General features: G+C 42.3%; 1 protein-coding gene across 1 annotated transcript; it reads right to left on the bottom strand.

Moving 5' to 3' along the window:
* Positions 1-8,638: 8,638 nt before the first annotated feature.
* On the bottom strand, positions 8,639-10,904 carry LOC142395936 (uncharacterized). Its single transcript, XM_075478486.1, has 2 exons — positions 10,893-10,904; positions 8,639-9,841 (listed from the first exon to the last, which is right to left on the bottom strand). The coding sequence occupies exons 1-2, from the start codon at positions 10,902-10,904 to the stop codon at positions 8,639-8,641; spliced, it is 1,215 nt and encodes a 404-aa protein (XP_075334601.1).
* Positions 10,905-17,178: the final 6,274 nt, after the last annotated feature.

The raw sequence follows: 17,178 nt of genomic DNA, 5'->3' as shown, positions 1-17,178 counted from the left end.
GTCCCGACCAGGTTAGGTTCAGAGAGTCTGTTACTCCGGTAACTGACCGAGAGGTTAAGTTACCTCTCTTTGTGAAACAGGCTAGAGTTACCCATCTTTCTCTGGTTTGAGTTACCTCCCTTTGTGAAACGGAAAACTCAGAGTTTCCCTCATTTCAGGGTTAACCTACTCAGAGTTTTCACTAAACCTGCTACGTGAAACGGACCTCTGGTCAGGCTGAAGCACAAAGGTGGGAACCTTTAAAGATACAGCGCGTCCTCACATTGCAGCCGGCGCGGTGGGGAGATGTTCCACGTTTCTTCCATCGACGCTTTATTCCTGCGCTCTGAAGATGTTTCTTTGTTATGTGTGACGGGGCTCTGGGAACCATTTCAGAGGAAAAAGAATAAAAAATCTGGCACCAAATGAACTTTTTCTCCTGACTTTAAGAGCTCCGAAAGGCAGTGAAGACGGTGGAAAAGGTTTGTTTGTGTAATTCTGTTTTCAGCCACCAGAGGGAGTCTCACCGACCCGCTGCCCCTGAATGCCATCAGGCAGGCTGAGGGGCACCATCAGAGGGGTGGAGCCAGGAAACCACGTGATGACACCATGATGTGTGTTTGTTCCAGGTGTTCTGAGCTAAAGCTGCTCAGTTTGTGTCAGCAGGTCCTGAAACATCACCGTCATGTCTTACTTTGGGCTGAAATGAACTTCAGCAGCAGCAGAGGAGGCTCTGACCATGGGCTGCTTCATGCTGACTGCAAAGGCTCATGGGAACTTTCTCTTTGAATCCAAGTCATTAGATTATCAATAGCCCCTTTCACACTGCCGAATAACCTCGTTTAATTCGCGAATTTAGCGTGTCCGCTGTTGCGTTCACACTGCCGACCCGGGCTGCCGCGTCAACTCGACTCGCCTTTCGACCCGCGTCGGACCCTAGTCTTTTTGCCGAGCCGAGTTTGATGTGAACGCAATTGACGCGGGTCGGACGTGGGAGTGGCGTGACGTGAGGAGTTTAAAAGACAGAATGGACAGCTTATTCAGAACAACAGCGACAGGTGAGGACAAGTTTTACTCTGTTTTAGCCTACATCAAATTCGAGACATTTTTGAAGATGGCCAACTGGGGAGACAAGGAGGTCCGCGAGCTCCTCAGCCTCCAAGCAGAGGACGTTATTTACCGCCACATTTCGGGGACTATAGTGCTCTTGTATTCTCCGCATATGTTCTTCGGCAGCATCCCACGTTGTAACCATCCACACCCCGTAAAATAACATCTCCATGAACTGCATATACAATTGCAAAAACGAGTCCTCAAGGTGTATTTAACCCTACCTCCGACGCATGGCTTATGCCTACGTCATTGTACACGCCCAGCGTTTTCTGTGTTTCGTGTGACGCTCTGCCACTAGGCAACGCCCCCTGAACTCGGCTTCAGGCGACACGGATCACTAACACGCCAAGCGTTCACATTGCTCGACGCGGGTCGAAGATGCAATTTGGACCCGCTAAGGTAGCAGGTCGCAGTGTGAAAGGGGCTAGTGTTGTCATCATTACTTTAGGTTTAGTTTGGCCTTTAATTTAAAGCACTTCTGTGGCCACGAACAGTTTCCTTAGGGAGGTTCCTGTGGATGAAGCTGTGCTGTTTTCCTCTTGTGGCAGAAAAGTGACAAAAACAACCTTCAACCCTGAGAAAAACCAGCTGCAGTCTTTTGCTGTTTGGCCTCACAGCTCATAGAATGGTAGAAAAACATGATATCTGACACGACTTTCCTCTCAGGGAGGGAACGTTCCCTGTTCCATGCTGAGTAACATGGCAATAAATACACAACACAGAGAGTTAGAAGTACAATCATTTCTTGGCAAAACAACAACAACAAAATGCAAAAATAATGAGTCAATTTGAACATTTACTGAAACATTTATTCTTATTTTAACACTGATGCAGCAACAAGCCTAAAAAACCTGAAAAAGATAAAAGATAAATTTCATCACATGATCACAGTAACATGATGACATCATCAGACTGAGTCAGAAAAGATGTTCAGAAAAAAGAGCAAATGTTCTGAGATATTTTTACAACGGTGTGGTTCATGAGAGCTTTCTGGAGTTTGAAGTGGCAGAACACCTGGATGCTGCTGCTTTAAGTGACAGTATGATATGCTTCCTGGAGTACAAGAAAAACCTTGTAGGCTACAATGGCACATGCAGGTGTTCAAGCAAAAACATAAGAAGTAGCCAAACATGCCTTCTATGTTCACTGTAGCTTGAACTTGGTTATAGCAGACGCTGTGAAAAGTGTGGCAGATGCAGGAAACTTCTTCTCATTTTTGGAACGACTGAATGTTTTCATCTCTGGGTCTTATGTACATAACAAAATGGCTGGAAGTGCATGAGATTTTTGATGGTGCACCAAGGGAACTCCAACGGCGAAGTGATACACGTTGGGCCTGTAGACCCACAGCATGTCTCAATGTTCTGGACAGGTTGCCTTCAAGGTGCCTGAAGAGATCTGAGAACCATCCACAGAGAGCTGGTGAAGCAAGAGGGATGTTGGCTCAAATTGATCTGAATTTTGCTGGATCTCTTGTTCTGTTCAGAAAGGTCCTGAGTGACTCCAAATTTTTATCAGACGTGCTCCAGTCTAAAACAGTGAACCATGCTAAGGCTGTAGAACTTATTGAAGCACTTAAAGAGACACTGGTCCAGTACCGTAGTTAAGCCTCTTTTGGGGAAATGTGGAGTGAAACACTTGATTTATGTCAACAAACTAACATTGACACGACTCAGCGAAAACCAATGAGGCCGAGACAGACAACGAAGGCGCTTCAGGATACTGTCATCCACCACACCTTGAGACAGCATGTAGTTCCAGATAGCAAACACACGTTTTGTGTCTCTGTGTACTATCCGGTTCTGGATAACGTGGTTGGAGATCAAACTGATTAAATTTAGTATATATACATCTGCCATTTGTTGCCACCCCTCAAAAATTCATGCCCCCCTCTCGCCACCCCATAAATATTTTTCTAGATCCGCCCCTGCCGAGTCCCAAAGCAGTTTATTGACCCTCTGAGTGATGCCTCTGCTGCTTTGTGCTGCTTTCTTGGCACTTTTTACCTGAGACTGATGACCACAGACGATATATTTTAGTCTTCCAACATGTTTCCTGTGAAGCAGCTTTGCTCATCAACTGTCTCTGGTTTGTTCAGCTGCTTGGTGTTCTGTCTCATGCTCTGTATCCCAATAAAGTCTTCAACTTGTTGGTTTCAAACTTTGAAGACTTGGAAAAATTGAGCGTAACCTGGAAAAGGCTTGAATTCAGTCCCTATGAAAAGAAGATGAAAAGAGAAAGTTTAGGATTCAACCTTTCAGTGTGTAGTTGATCCATGTAGTTGTCTTATCCACCAGTGACCTCATATTTCCCCTGATGATCGAGGGAAGAACTGCTTTAAACTTCCTCCTTCTTTTCCTCCATGTTGTTCCTGCTCTGCATCCTAGACGTCTCCTCTTCAGCTCATCCAGATTTGGGGTATTTTTCCAGCCATTTCTTGGGCTTTTGTGAAGCTCAGTTAGCTGCACCAACAGGTGAACAACTTTTCCGTTGCTACGGTTACACATCATAACAGATGTGAAAAACTACCAGAGTGACCAGCAGAGGTCCTTCCAGCAGCATACACACCAGCTCAGAAACATGTTTCAGAAGACTCTGTTTTCACAGAGAAAATCTGAAGAAGATGCAAAGAATTCTGGAATAATGGTGCTGACCTGGTTCGGTTCCACCTGAACCCAAAACATTTCATCCGGAGCCAAAAGCGTCCATCCAATTTGTATCATAAATCTAAATTTCTAAATAACTAAAGCTGACATGTGAGTTTATTATTTTATTTTTTTTTAATAGAATTATATTACGGTGGAATTCTGCAGTTAAAGGAAGAGGAAAACCTCCATTTAACCACGAGTTACAGCAGATTAAATCTATAAGTTAGTGTAAATATAAATATATATGGCGAAAAACACTAACTTCATGGTCGCACTGGAGGAAACTCAGGTATTCTGCAGAAGCACAGGAGTTCATCCCCTTCAGATCATGAAAATCTGACGTTGATTCCTGCTTTTAAAAGAATCAATCCCCAACAGTGAGACGACACTGCCACCAGGAGGTCATATTGGAACATTACACTATTGTTTGGATCCAGCACTGTGTTCTTCAACAACCTTCAGTTTTACAGATCATTACGGAGGTTGAAAAAGTAAACACAAACTACTGAAAAACACTGAAGCACAGAAGCAGCGCTCAGTGTACTTTGGGAGCAGGAACCCCAGAAAGACTTCTGGGGACTGAGGGTATTTTCCTCATTTTTACGTCCCTTCATTCATTTGCCTTTTTGAAGCACTTATTATTACTTATTTGAATTGGCTGATGTGACAATTCTTCATGCTGCTTCATGATTTTGATTAGTTTCAGGTGTAGTCTGAGTAAGAGGAAAGAATAATGCAAAACAAGAAACTGCAGCACTGATCAGACACGGCTGGATCTCAACAGGAAACACTCACTGAGAACCAGATCTAACGTGTGACTTCCACTGTGAGTCAGCCCAGTTACAAACTGGGTTTAACTTCTGAGGTTCGTCTCTGACTGAGGGACAGTCTCTGTCATGCTAACAACCCCCCGGCTGGCTCACCATGTTTTGCCACATATACACAACATGACGGGGTTCATTCGGGGGAGGTGACTTCACTGATGACCATCTGCATAGAGGAAGACAGTCCTGCGTAACATTCAGTCGCTACAGCGACTGTCTTGCATTTCTGGTGGTTACTTCCTGTTCAGCCAGGACCGTAGCGTCAGTCGCTAACACACAAAAGTCACCGCTGATCACATCTTTAGGCCAAAGTGGGATTTGTCAGTGAGATTCTCCCACTGTGAGCGGCAGAAAGCGCTTTCTAAGAAACTCTTAAGGACATAATAGCTGTGGGGACGTAATTACCACAAGAACACAATACAACTCCAAGTCTGTGCTTAACATTTTCCACTGAAATGCTCAGGGTATGCCAAACACAGTCAGCTTAAAACTAAAGGGAACAAAAACAGCCTGAAGCAGGTTTGAATGATCAGCGTTTCAGTTTGTACGTAGATACAATCCAATAAAGTATAAGGGTGTCGTGTGCACACTCTGCCACCGGGTGTTCTGGGTAAGTTGTGTAGCCGTCGGGGCAGAAGAAGAAGAGTTGTGGACTAAAACAACATGAGCAGCTCGACTGAGAGCATCTGAGATTACAGCAGAATGTCTGTTTGGTAAATCTGCTCAGTACCTGATTGTGTGAGTAACTGAGCAGTTGTAGAAGCAACAAACAGATCAGTTCAGTTTTCTCGTGTTAAACGGTTCAATTCAAAGTACCGTTAGCCTGCTTAGCTGCCTTTTCCCTCAGTGCAGCCATGACGTTTGGACTAAAATGCGTTCACACATCTGATTCCAACACAACAGACATTTGAAAGAGTTTCACAGCTTGAAGTTGAGCCTCGTGCCCTTTTAGTGTTGGAACAGCCTTAACTTTCAGCTTCAGTCATCAGCATCATACAGCTGTCTGGGAAGTACAGGGAAAAACTCCAAACCTTTTTCAGACTGCGTTAAAGATTTCTGGGTCTTTGGGGAAGATGATAAGGGTCAACTTTCCCTCGTAAGCAAACACATTTTCTTCACAAATATCTGTGTAGCAAGAACATGAAAAGCATGACAAAAGTTAACATCTGACCTTTAATGAAATGCAGAACAATGAAATACAGACGAGTGTAAAGCTCGTCTTTACATCAAACTGAAATGATATTGCTTCTTCAGATGTTTACATAAATACCCACAACTGGTGCAAAACTACTTTGTGGATCTTAACTTTAAACAAAACAAATATGTTCAGTATAACAGAATAAATTGTTGATTTAACCTTCTAGACCCCAACAGAATTTTACAACAATGCTCCAGATTCCTGAGAATTCCGAAAGAAATGGGCAATTTGAGAAACATTTCAAATAACCAAGAATAACTTGAAAACTAATGAAAAGTGTTCATTGTAAGTTTCTTTCTATTTAAAGATTGGAAATGGCTCTTTCAAATGATATGTGATCCATTAGGAATTATTCATTCATGTATTCCATAGACGACCATTGAACTGTATCAAAAAGGATATTTTGAGACTGAACAAATATTCACTCGTCTTTTTAACTTGAAATTGATAGTTATAGTACTGTAGGCATATTTAAGTATTATTTTGCATAACATATCAACATCTCAGGTGATTGAGGTGTTTGTTTTGGATTCAAATAATGCAGAGAAATAGGGGCAGCTATTTGGTAACCTTCCTCAGAGAAAAAAAAATTGGGCCCACTTCAGAACTTCACTACAGTACCATGACAAGACTACTACAAACAATTTTCCACAAAATGTATTAAGTATTTTAAATACGTTTGCACAATTACATTTATAAGATCGAGTTGATCATAGTCTAACTCTGGCAACCTAAATGCTGGGGCTATCACTTGGTGGACGAATGATGGTGACAGGTCCGGTTTAAAATTCTCGCATTATAATCAGGCACAACATCATTTGAAATGTTTGTTGATAGGCGCCTTACATAAACCGGGAAATATGTGTAGGCTACTTAGAGTACATGTGGCACCCCTGAGAGGGAATGGCCACATTAATATTATTTTATGTAAATGCTGTGTTAATGGGACACTTTTCATTAATGTATTTATTTTTATTTAAAACAAAAGCCGGAAAAAACATATAAAACGGGTTATTTTATTTTGAAAGCAGGGGGGCGGAACGTTTGTGGTTGCTCCAGGTGTTCGGGGGTACGGTAATAGAGCGCCACCTTTCGCTGCTCCCTCAGACACACTCTGGAGGAAAACAAAGAAGCCTCGTGTTTCATTACTCCGTTCTTCACCTGCTTTCACAGGTCGGTAGTGTGGTGAACACCGATAAAAATATTGTTTGTACTGTTGCTTGTTACCTGTGTTAATATAAACCAGAGAGTTAAGATGTTTCGGCCGAGTTAATTACAGGAAAAGCGAGTTTGTAACGAGGGAAGTTTCCCGTCTGGCCGCCATTAGAGCTGAGCTCGTTATGGTTTAGCGCTCGTTAAGGAGAGCCGGTGCGCTGGATATACTGTGAAACTGTTTTGGGTAAAATGTATTTCGTTATGGTGTTTTATGAATATTTACTGTTATATTAATTATATAAGTGACTGAGCTGATAAGCTAAGGGAACACGAGCACTAAGCAATTCTGTGTGGTTAACAGATTACTTACCAACATACTGGATTTCTATGATACACTTTAAATAGTGGTTTTAACAGTTAATTACTGAACAATACAAACAGGTAACGTGTTTACTGATATTGTTTGATATAATTTCTGTGTGTAAAAGAAGAAAGGTGATGAGTAGAGAAACTGAAAAGAGGGTTAAAGTGAACATGTGTCAGTTGAGTTAAATGTGAACAAAGAACCAGTGAATAAGAAGATTGTCTAGTGTTGACATAGCTTTTATTTTATGTAAAATAAATCAGACTCAGACACACTCTGGAGGAAAACAAAGAAGCCTCGTGTTTCATTACTCCGTTCTTCACCTGCTTTCACAGGTAACTTATTTGTCTACGCGGTCCCTGTGCACGGGGCCCGTAACATACACCAGGCAGGTAGTTAGATTACCAGTAGCAAACAAGGAGTTAGACTTTAAAAAAAAATCTACAGTTTCGTTAGACATTTCCTCTCCGGAGTTCAGCATTTCGAGTTGCTCTTGCTAGCACTGTCACTGGATTACATCGCTACAATAAGGAAGGACTTGGATTTGGAAATTATTACAACTATTACTACTATTTCGAGATCTTCAATGGTAACCAACAGATAAGGTAATGATCATCATCATCTTTGCTTTATTATCTCTTAGTTTAGGTGTTGTCTGGTGTAGGTGTAGTCTGTAGTATGCTCTGTTGAAGGACACTGACCGGCAAGCTCGCAAATAACTAACGATAAATCATCTGGAGTTAGCATGGCTAATCAAAACGGCTGTAGGTGACAAGGTTGGCCACTACATCTCAAATTTAGGTTGTATATCGATCTAAATCACATTTACAACTTACGTTCCGAGTCGGACAATTGCGAACCGGTGCAAATTGCCAACGTCTCTTCCAAGGTAAACATCCGCGGTCTTTTCGGAGCTGTCATTTTCTTGATCTTGATTTTTTTTAATTGAGTGGCTGAGGTAATCGAGTGATAATGAACGAAGCTGATAACTACAAAGTAATACTTGGCACACTGCGAACCAATATCAAACATAACTACAGTAGATAGCACAATTAGCCGGCTAGTGAATCTGCGCCCAAACGCAGAACCTCCGCTCTCATATCAGTCTCAACTGTGGCCAAGAGACATCCCTCAAAAACATGACAATATCTCGAAATAATTGAATACAAACATATATATTTTAATACAACAATCTGTTCATTAAGCTGTTGTGAACTAGTGAAGTGTGTAGTTACAGTTCAGCAACATCATTTTCCCGTAGTAAGACGTGTATTTTCATGCCGGCCGGCGGCGGCCGCTATGGGAGAATAAAGAACGGCCGGCGACGGCCGCTATGGAGTCTAGAGGGTTAAGCCAATCATTTCTCTGCATTGTGACTACGTTGGTGTCTCTTTAGACTACCTAATCTAGTGAAAGCTGCCCCACACTGACCACAGATGAAAGGTTTCACTCCTGAGTGAATACTTTGGTGCGTCTTTAGACTACCTAATTGAGTGAAAGCTGCCCCACACTGAACACAGCTGAAAGGTTTCTCTCCTGTGTGAATACGTTGGTGTGTCTTTAGATTAGATAATGCAGTGAACGCTGCTCCACACTGACCACAGCTGAAAGGTTTCTCTCCTGTGTGACTACGTTGGTGCATCTTTAGATGAGATAATCCAGTGAAAGCTGCCCCACATTGACCACAGCTGTATGGCTTCTCTCTTGTGTGAATACGTTGGTGTTTCTTTAGACTAGATAATTGAGTGAAAGCTGCCCCACACTGACCACAGCTGTATGGCTTCTCTCCTGAGTGAACACGTTGGTGCGTCTTTAAACTAGATAATGTAGTGAAAGCTGCCTCACACTGACCACAGCTGTATGGCTTCTCTCCTGAGTGAATACGTTGGTGTCTCTTTAGACTACCTAATTCAGTGAAAGCTGCCCCACACTGACCACAGCTGTATGGCTTCTCTCCTGAGTGAATACGTTGGTGTGTCTTTAGACTAGATAATGCAGTGAAAGCAGCCCCACACTGGTCACAGCTATATGGCTTCTCTCCTGAGTGAATACGTTGGTGTCTCTTTAGATTTCCTAATTCAGTGAAAGCTGCCCCACACTGACCACAGCTGTATGGCTTCTCTCCTGAGTGAATACGTTGGTGTGTCTTTAGATGATCTAATATGGTGAAAGCTGCCCCACACTGACCACAGCTGTATGGCTTCTCTCCTGAGTGAACACGTTGGTGTCTCTTTAGATGATCTAATATAGTGAAAGCTGCCCCACACTGACCACAGCTGTATGGCTTCTCTCCTGAGTGAATACGTTGGTGTCTCTTTAGACTACCTACTCGACTGAAAGCTGCCCCACATTGGTCACAGCTGTATGGCTTCTCTCCTGTGTGACTACGTTGGTGCGTCTTTAAATGAGATAATCCAGTGAAAGCTGCCCCACACTGGTCACAGCTGTATGGCTTCTCTCCAGTATGAAGCCTCTGATGATACCTCAGATTTGATCGTTTGATAACTTTCCCACAGTCCTTACAGCAGTGCCATCTGGATCCCTCTTGGGCTCTATGTTTCTGTAATGACAGAGAGGAAGAAGACTTAGATCCTTTTGAAGTTCACACAAAAGATTTATCTAAACTAACCTACGCTAACCAACATATTCTAACTGGACCTGGACAGACCGAGCCACACAGGTCTCAATATCTCAGATCAAACGTGAACGCTGAGGGTGCGTTTATAAGTGCCCTCAGCTATCAGCACTGTGCTCTGATGTGTTCTGCACACGTTCAGGTTTTTAGGTCTGCAGCCATTCAGCTCAACAGCCATCAGGGAAACACAGTCCGTTTTAACTCAACCTTTGTTTCTCTTTGTTAAAACAACTCTACAAACCTGTCATCTAACCGTTAAAGACCCAGAATATTACCACCACCAGGTTCAATTCATGTAACCCAGAGACTTTAAACACAAATAATGAAGATTAGCTCTTGAACCTCTCAAATCTGCAGACTGAGAGCCAGAAAACGTCCCACCATAACAATCTGCCCACTGATTTTCACAATTTTATCTTGTGCTCATGGAAAATTAAGAGGAAGCATTTAATGGCATCCACCAGAGGTCACCAGTTCTAATTCATACCCAAAAGCCAGCAAAAATTCCTGAAAGAGGAAATCCAAAGTCTAGAAGGTCTAATATTCTGGAAAATAACGACATTGAGGCTAGCTCAGATAACTTTATGAAAAAAGTCAATGATATTATAACGCACTTAACAACAAAAGGGTAAATCCAAGCAACATAGAAATGATCTGTCCTGATTGAACAATGAAATTCTAAAATTAAAAAAAAATAGAGATAAAGTCTTAAGGATGACCCGTGAGGTGAAAGCAGCTAATATGGAACAATCTAAATGAGTTATCTCCCCATCTTAGTGATCTACAGCTCCAGGTAAATGATGAGCTAACTGACAATCTGGAGATTACTGTGAGTTATCAATAGATTTTTCATTGGCTCAATTGAGGAACTTGCGAAGCCCTTTAAATCCTCACATATTTCATCTCTATAAAGGCCAGAGATTCATTTGGTCTTACTAGTGACCTTTTAAAGACCAATTAACAGGCTCTTGCTGACCCAGTTGCACATCTTGTTAATCTATCCATAAAACAGTAACGGTCCCATCGACATGGAAGATTGCTGGGTCACCCCCGTCTTTAAGGCCGACAAATGTCCAAAGACCAAGAAGAACACGAGGTTGAAGACGAGGCGGCAAGCGAGGAAAACGGCGATTTCAGCCAGGCCCGGTCGGTACTCGAGGGACTGGCTGCTATTACGAAAGAGATACGTGACCCAGTGTTAATTTCGTCATCTTTTTTTAATTTAGTCTTAGTCTTAGTCATAATGTCGAAAATCAATTTTAGTCTTAGTCATATTTAGTCATTGCCTTCCCAATTTAGTCTTAGTCTTAGTCACAATGTCGAAAATCAATTTTAGTCTTAGTCAAATTTTAGTCATTTTAGTCAACACTGTACATAATAGAACTTCTCCACACACTGCTTCTCTTTTTAACACATATCACACTGTACAGAATAAAAAACTTCTCCAAACACTGGTTCTCTTTTTTACATATATCACACTGTACAGAATAAAAAACTTCTCCACACACACACACACACACACACACATTAGCTAGTTACCGGTAGGTTGATCATGACTGGCTTTACTACTATAGCCAATCAATTTCAACACCACGTGCATCTAAGTTTGACTACTTTTCGGTCAGTATTTGCCACTCTCATAGTAGCTAGCTATGGTCTGGCGAATCTACTACCATATTTTACTCGCCAAAATATTCTGATCAACACAACACAGGCAGACATGTATTTGTCATTATCCCACTGTCCGAACACACTACGCTAACTGTTATGATTCTGACACACTTCTGATCATGTTAACGTTGAGTGCTGTTCACCATGCTTGTCGGAAAATAACCAATTCAATATAATAATCAGTCATGACCAATGTTTCCAAACGCTTCTGTGCGTAAAAGCATCTCTCTCCAATTGTTTTGATATGGGCGACAAATAACACCCTCAGCGTGACGCTGTCAGAGCTAGCTAGCTAACTAATGTTCTGTGGGACAGGCGCCGTGCAGGGACAAACAGGGCAACAGCGTGTAATCTTCTATGAAGTTAAAGAAACACTTATATTAACAATTACAAATTAATTATAAACAATTACATTTTTTAATGTCCATTTATCCATGGCTTGTAAAATTCGTCTCGTCTTAGTCTCGTTAATGAAAATCATTTTTTATTCTCGTCATATTTTTATTTTCTGGAAGCAATTTTGTGCGTCATCGTCACGGGAAAAAGGGGCGTTAACGAAATATTTTCGTCATCGTCGTGGTTGACGAAATTAACACTGACGTGACCTCAAAAAAGAGATGAAACAGGACCTTACGACATTCATAGATGAATTTAAAGAGGAGGTGAGGCGAGAGTTTTCCGGCTTTAAGGAGGAAACTAACAGAGCAGCGGAAGGATATAACCGAGGCACAGGTGCGAGTGGCAGAGTTGGAGGAGTGTAACATCGAGGCGAAGGAGGCCATCCTCACTCTACTAAAACAGCAAACAAAACTTCAAGAGAAGCTGACCGAAGTGGAAGGACACGGAAGACGCTGTAATTTGAGAATTTACAATGTGGCTGAACGGGACAATGAGTCTGTGACAGAACTGGTGGAGGGTCTCCTCCGCCGAGAGCTCGCGTTCCCGGAGGGAACCGAGCTCCATATCCAACGTGCGCCCAGAAGTCTCGGAAAGAAACCGCCACCGGGAGCATCTCCGAGGTCCATTGTGGTCAACTTTCTTAAGTACGAGACCAAAGAGAGCATTTTGGCTAAAGCCTGGAAAGAGAAAATAATAGTCGAAGGGAGACAGATATTTTTTGACCACGATTACCCTACCGAGGTGATGAAGAAACGTAAAACCTATTCTGAAATTAAAAAGGTTCTAAAAGATAAAAAGATACGCTTTCAGACACCTCTGAGTAGGATAAGAATCCACTGGTCAGACAGGCCCAAGATCTGTAATAGCGCTGAAGACGCAGCGCGGGACATGTGGAAAAGAGGGCTGGAGACGGGCCAGCAGCACAGCAGCAAACCTTCACTCGAGGAGCGGATCCGGAGAGCTTCACCGTGGCAACGCGCCGGAGAGAGGCAGCAGATAAACAGAGGGTCCGCCGCATCCGAGGACGCCAACTAAGACACAGCGAACCGAGCGAGAGAAAAGCTGCAGGAGTTTAGAAGATGAGGAGACGAGGAAGACTTTGGTCAACAGAGAGAGAGAGAGAGAGAGAGGGAGGGGAAGAGTCCCTCGGGAGCCCAGAAGAGCTAAAGGCTCACTATTTTTAAGGTAAAGGTTATACCATGTTTTTTTTATTTTTCATCTTTTTATCTAAATTTGATACAACAGAAAGGGTTCCACTAGAGAAGACTTGAGTGGCGACTCTTAAGATTACCCTCCCTCTTCTACAAATGAGACTTCTCTAACGTTTATGTTTACATTTGAATCGACAGAGAGAGCTACGAAGCTACTGATTGTTGGACTTACCTAGTAGGATGGGAAGGCCTATTTTAGGTATACCCCAAACCACTAGGGGGGGCCTTTTGTTCAGAAAAAGTCATCCCCCACTCCCACCAACAGGGAGACGGGGCCTATGGGGATTGAGGCCCTTTTTTGCTTGGAAGCTCAGTTTTTGTGTTCATACTTTGTTCATGGGGAAACGTTGGTTGACAACATTACAGTGGAGGGGCTAGGAATTATTTCAAGGGATACAAACAGTGCAACATAATGATATAATGGTGGTGTCGCTGAACATTAACAGCTTAAACAATATCAAAAAAAGAAATAAAGCTCTATCTAAGTTTAGAAGAGAGAAAATGCAGGTTATTTTTCTTCAAGAAACTCACCTATCACAGGAGGAGCATGCAAAGTTTAAAAAGTTGGACTACAGGAACTAATTTTCCAGTTCCTTTGGGCAGAATCACAAGATGGGTGTGGTGACACTGATTTCTAACACAGTAGAGTTCAAACTGATCAAAGAAGTTAGTGATAAGAAGGGAAGATATATCATTATAAAAGGGAAATTAGAAAACCAATTGGTGACACTGCTCAATGTGTATGCTCCTCCGGAAAGTGGAAAAACATTTTATGAAAAGGTTTTTGATCTTATAAATCTGGAAACAGAAGGGACATTAGTGTGCGGTGGGGACTTTAATGTGGTATTGAATTACGGGTTAGACACCACAAGTATGAAGAAAAACAAAAAACAAATGAATAGATATATGAATACAATGATGTAAGAAATGGATGTGCAGGATGTATGGAGAGAACTACATCCATTGATCGGGATTATACCCACTACTGAGCTCCACATGCCATGTACTGCAGAACTGATTACTTTCTAATGAGTAAAGGAGATATACACAAAGTGAGGGAATGTAAGATAGGGGTGGCTGATGTATCAGACCATAGTGCTATTTACCTAAAAATTAATTTGAACAATAAGAGGAAAAATACAGCATGGAACAAGGCATACTGAACAATAAGGGACTAGTTGGAGAAATAAAAGGGGAAATAACCAGATATCGGAAAGAAAATGACAATGGGGAAGTTGATCCGACAATCTTATGGGATGCCCTGAAGGCAGTGATCAGAGGGAGGTTGGTTTCACACACAGCATTTTTAAAGAGAGGCAGACTAGAAACATATCAGAAACAAACAAGATTTTTGTAATGGAGAAAATCACACACAAACAGGGACTTTGATTTAAAAAAAAAAAAAAAGTTATAAAAAAATAAATATCAAATAACTGTAAAACCAACAATTTTGAGCTGCTAAGAACATGTGTGACAGATGTAGCATTTTACAAAAACAAATGGCTGCACACAGCCTTGCAGGGGGCAAACATCCAACTACTGAGAGATGCTTTGATTAAAGTAAACATTTGTCTGTATAAACACATAAAACCTGCAAACACTAAATGCATTGCTACACATGTAGTATATGTAATAAACTCAAATTTAACTAAATAATTGGTCAAGTTTTTAGGTTAGTTTTTGATGAGGAGATGTTGCCTGTCCTTGAACACACCATGTGGATCCCCTCTCCACCATCCTCATCCATTGATCACGTTCTGAAAATAACAAACACAAAACAAAATGCAAGCACAATCATTAAACTGCACATAGTTGAACTATTCTTCTTCTTGGTTGAATGTCATTTTATTATATTTTATTGGGTTTTTAAAAATGCTTACCAATGCGTTTTCTGACCAGATGTCTGACACCGTTTTTTCGTGGCCAGTTTGTCAATGTCTGGTTTTAGGTCCTGTGCTGCAGCGATCCGTACAACAGCGTGGAGGTTGTCATCAGTGATGCGTGCTCGTTTTTGTTTAGATTCATTATTGAAAACATCTGTTGGCATAGATAGGTGCTCCCAAACATAGACAGAACACGAGCAGCAGGAGGACGAAGCTGTGGCATGAGAGCAGACGGCGGGAGACGGTAAAAGTCCTGGATTGTAGCATTCTGGAACTTTGCTCTCAGGCCACTATGGCTTTGAAGCTCTATTAGCTCCACCTGAAGGTGTTGGGGTGCAGTGCACACATCGGTGGTGAAAGGACTGGTAAAGATTGCAAAGCCAGAGTGCTGTGCTCTGAAGTCAGAGAAGCGTCGATCAAACTCATTCATCAACAGGCTCAGTTTGGTAGCTAACTGAGCACATGAGAAAGTACCGGGATATGAGGCTGAGATGCTCTGACAAACAGGAAAGTGGGCAAGATGGTCCTGTTTCACTTGGCATATCCACAGGTCCAGTTTACGCTGGAAAGCCGTGATGGTGTCAGACATCTGCGTGATGACTGGTTTGCGTCCCTGCAGCTTCTGATTCAGTTGGGCGAGATGCTCGGTTGTGTCACACAACATGGCAAAGTCACACAGCCAGCTTGGATCGGACAGTTCACACAAAGGTTTTCCCTGACTCTGCATGAAAAAAGCAACGTCTTCGCTAAGCTCAAAGAAACGTTTGAGGACTCTGCTCCTCCTCAGCCACCTACTTCTGTATGGTACGTCTCCGTGCTCCGAGCCCATCTCCTGTAAGAACAGCTGGAACTGACCATGATTCAGGCCACGCGCGCCAATGAAGTTCACCGCCTTCATGACCGTGGCCACGATATCATCCATCCCAGCACCTTCCTGCACAAAGCTTCTGGATGGATAATGCAATGATACGTTATCAGAGGCGTGTGACACTTACTTTCTTGCATTTTGTTCTTCATTAGTCCAACTAAGCCCAATTTTCCTCCACACATTGCAGGTGCACCGTCTGTAGTTAATCAGACCAAGTTTTCCCAGGGCAATGCATTTTTATTTTATTTTTTTAAATTTGCAAATTCTTATTGAGTTTTTGTTTTCCATATAGGTTTACAACCACAATTCCACATTTTTCTCAACATCCTTCCCGTATTCAACAAAGTATTGTGCACACATTCTGTATCTGTATTGAAGCATTATAACCCTTCTTTCCTTTATGTACTTCAACCTGCCCTAACACTTTCAATACCTGGCATTTACTGTTCGTTCTTCCAACCTGTCTCCTAATTTTCCCATCTTCTCATTTAAATTTACCTGCAAATTAACTATATACAATCTGTAGCTATGTAAGGGTTCCTCCTGTCCCGAGGGTTTTATTCAACAAAATCTGACCTCAATGGTGAAACAAAGTCCAACCAATTTTTCCAGTAATTCTTAAATTAGGGCAATGCATTTTTACTGACAGACTTCTCCACCGCATCAAAAATGTCCCGTTGTGGTCCCATGCATGGCAGCCACATCCAACAGCTCCTCAGGGACAGAGAGCTCCGACTTCAGGCCTCTAATAAAGATGGATAGCTGCGCTGTATCCGTGTTGTCTGTGCTTCCATCAACAGCTAATGAAAAAGCTTTATAGCGGGGTGTCTCTTCGGCCAACTGTGTTTCCAGGTTTCCTGCTAGTTCCTTAAAGGAGAACTCCGGGGCATTTGAAGCACAATCCCATTGCTAGAGGTTGTCAAATACTGACAGTAGGACACAGGCTGGTGCAAATCGGCGCTCCCTGTGCGGCGATTGCGCTGTTTGCGCAGCCTGTCATGCTAGCCAACTACGTGGTGGCCAAGGGGCAAATTCTAAACATTCCACGTAAAACAACAACTTGCACACTGCAGAAACGTCACACCACTTTATAAACCATCCGACAATAAAGTCACAAGCCTTACCATCAAAACCATATGCATGGTTCTTACATTACTGGCATGGGGACGTTACAAAACAACTTTATAAAGAGCATGTCACTTACCGGTTGTTGGTATGCGCGCGCAAATG

This window comes from Odontesthes bonariensis, chromosome 12 (genome assembly GCF_027942865.1).
Source record: "Odontesthes bonariensis isolate fOdoBon6 chromosome 12, fOdoBon6.hap1, whole genome shotgun sequence".
NCBI lineage: Eukaryota > Metazoa > Chordata > Actinopteri > Atheriniformes > Atherinopsidae > Odontesthes > Odontesthes bonariensis.
The sequence above is the reverse complement of the archived record's forward strand: the minus strand, read 5'-3'. Positions and strand labels throughout refer to the sequence as shown.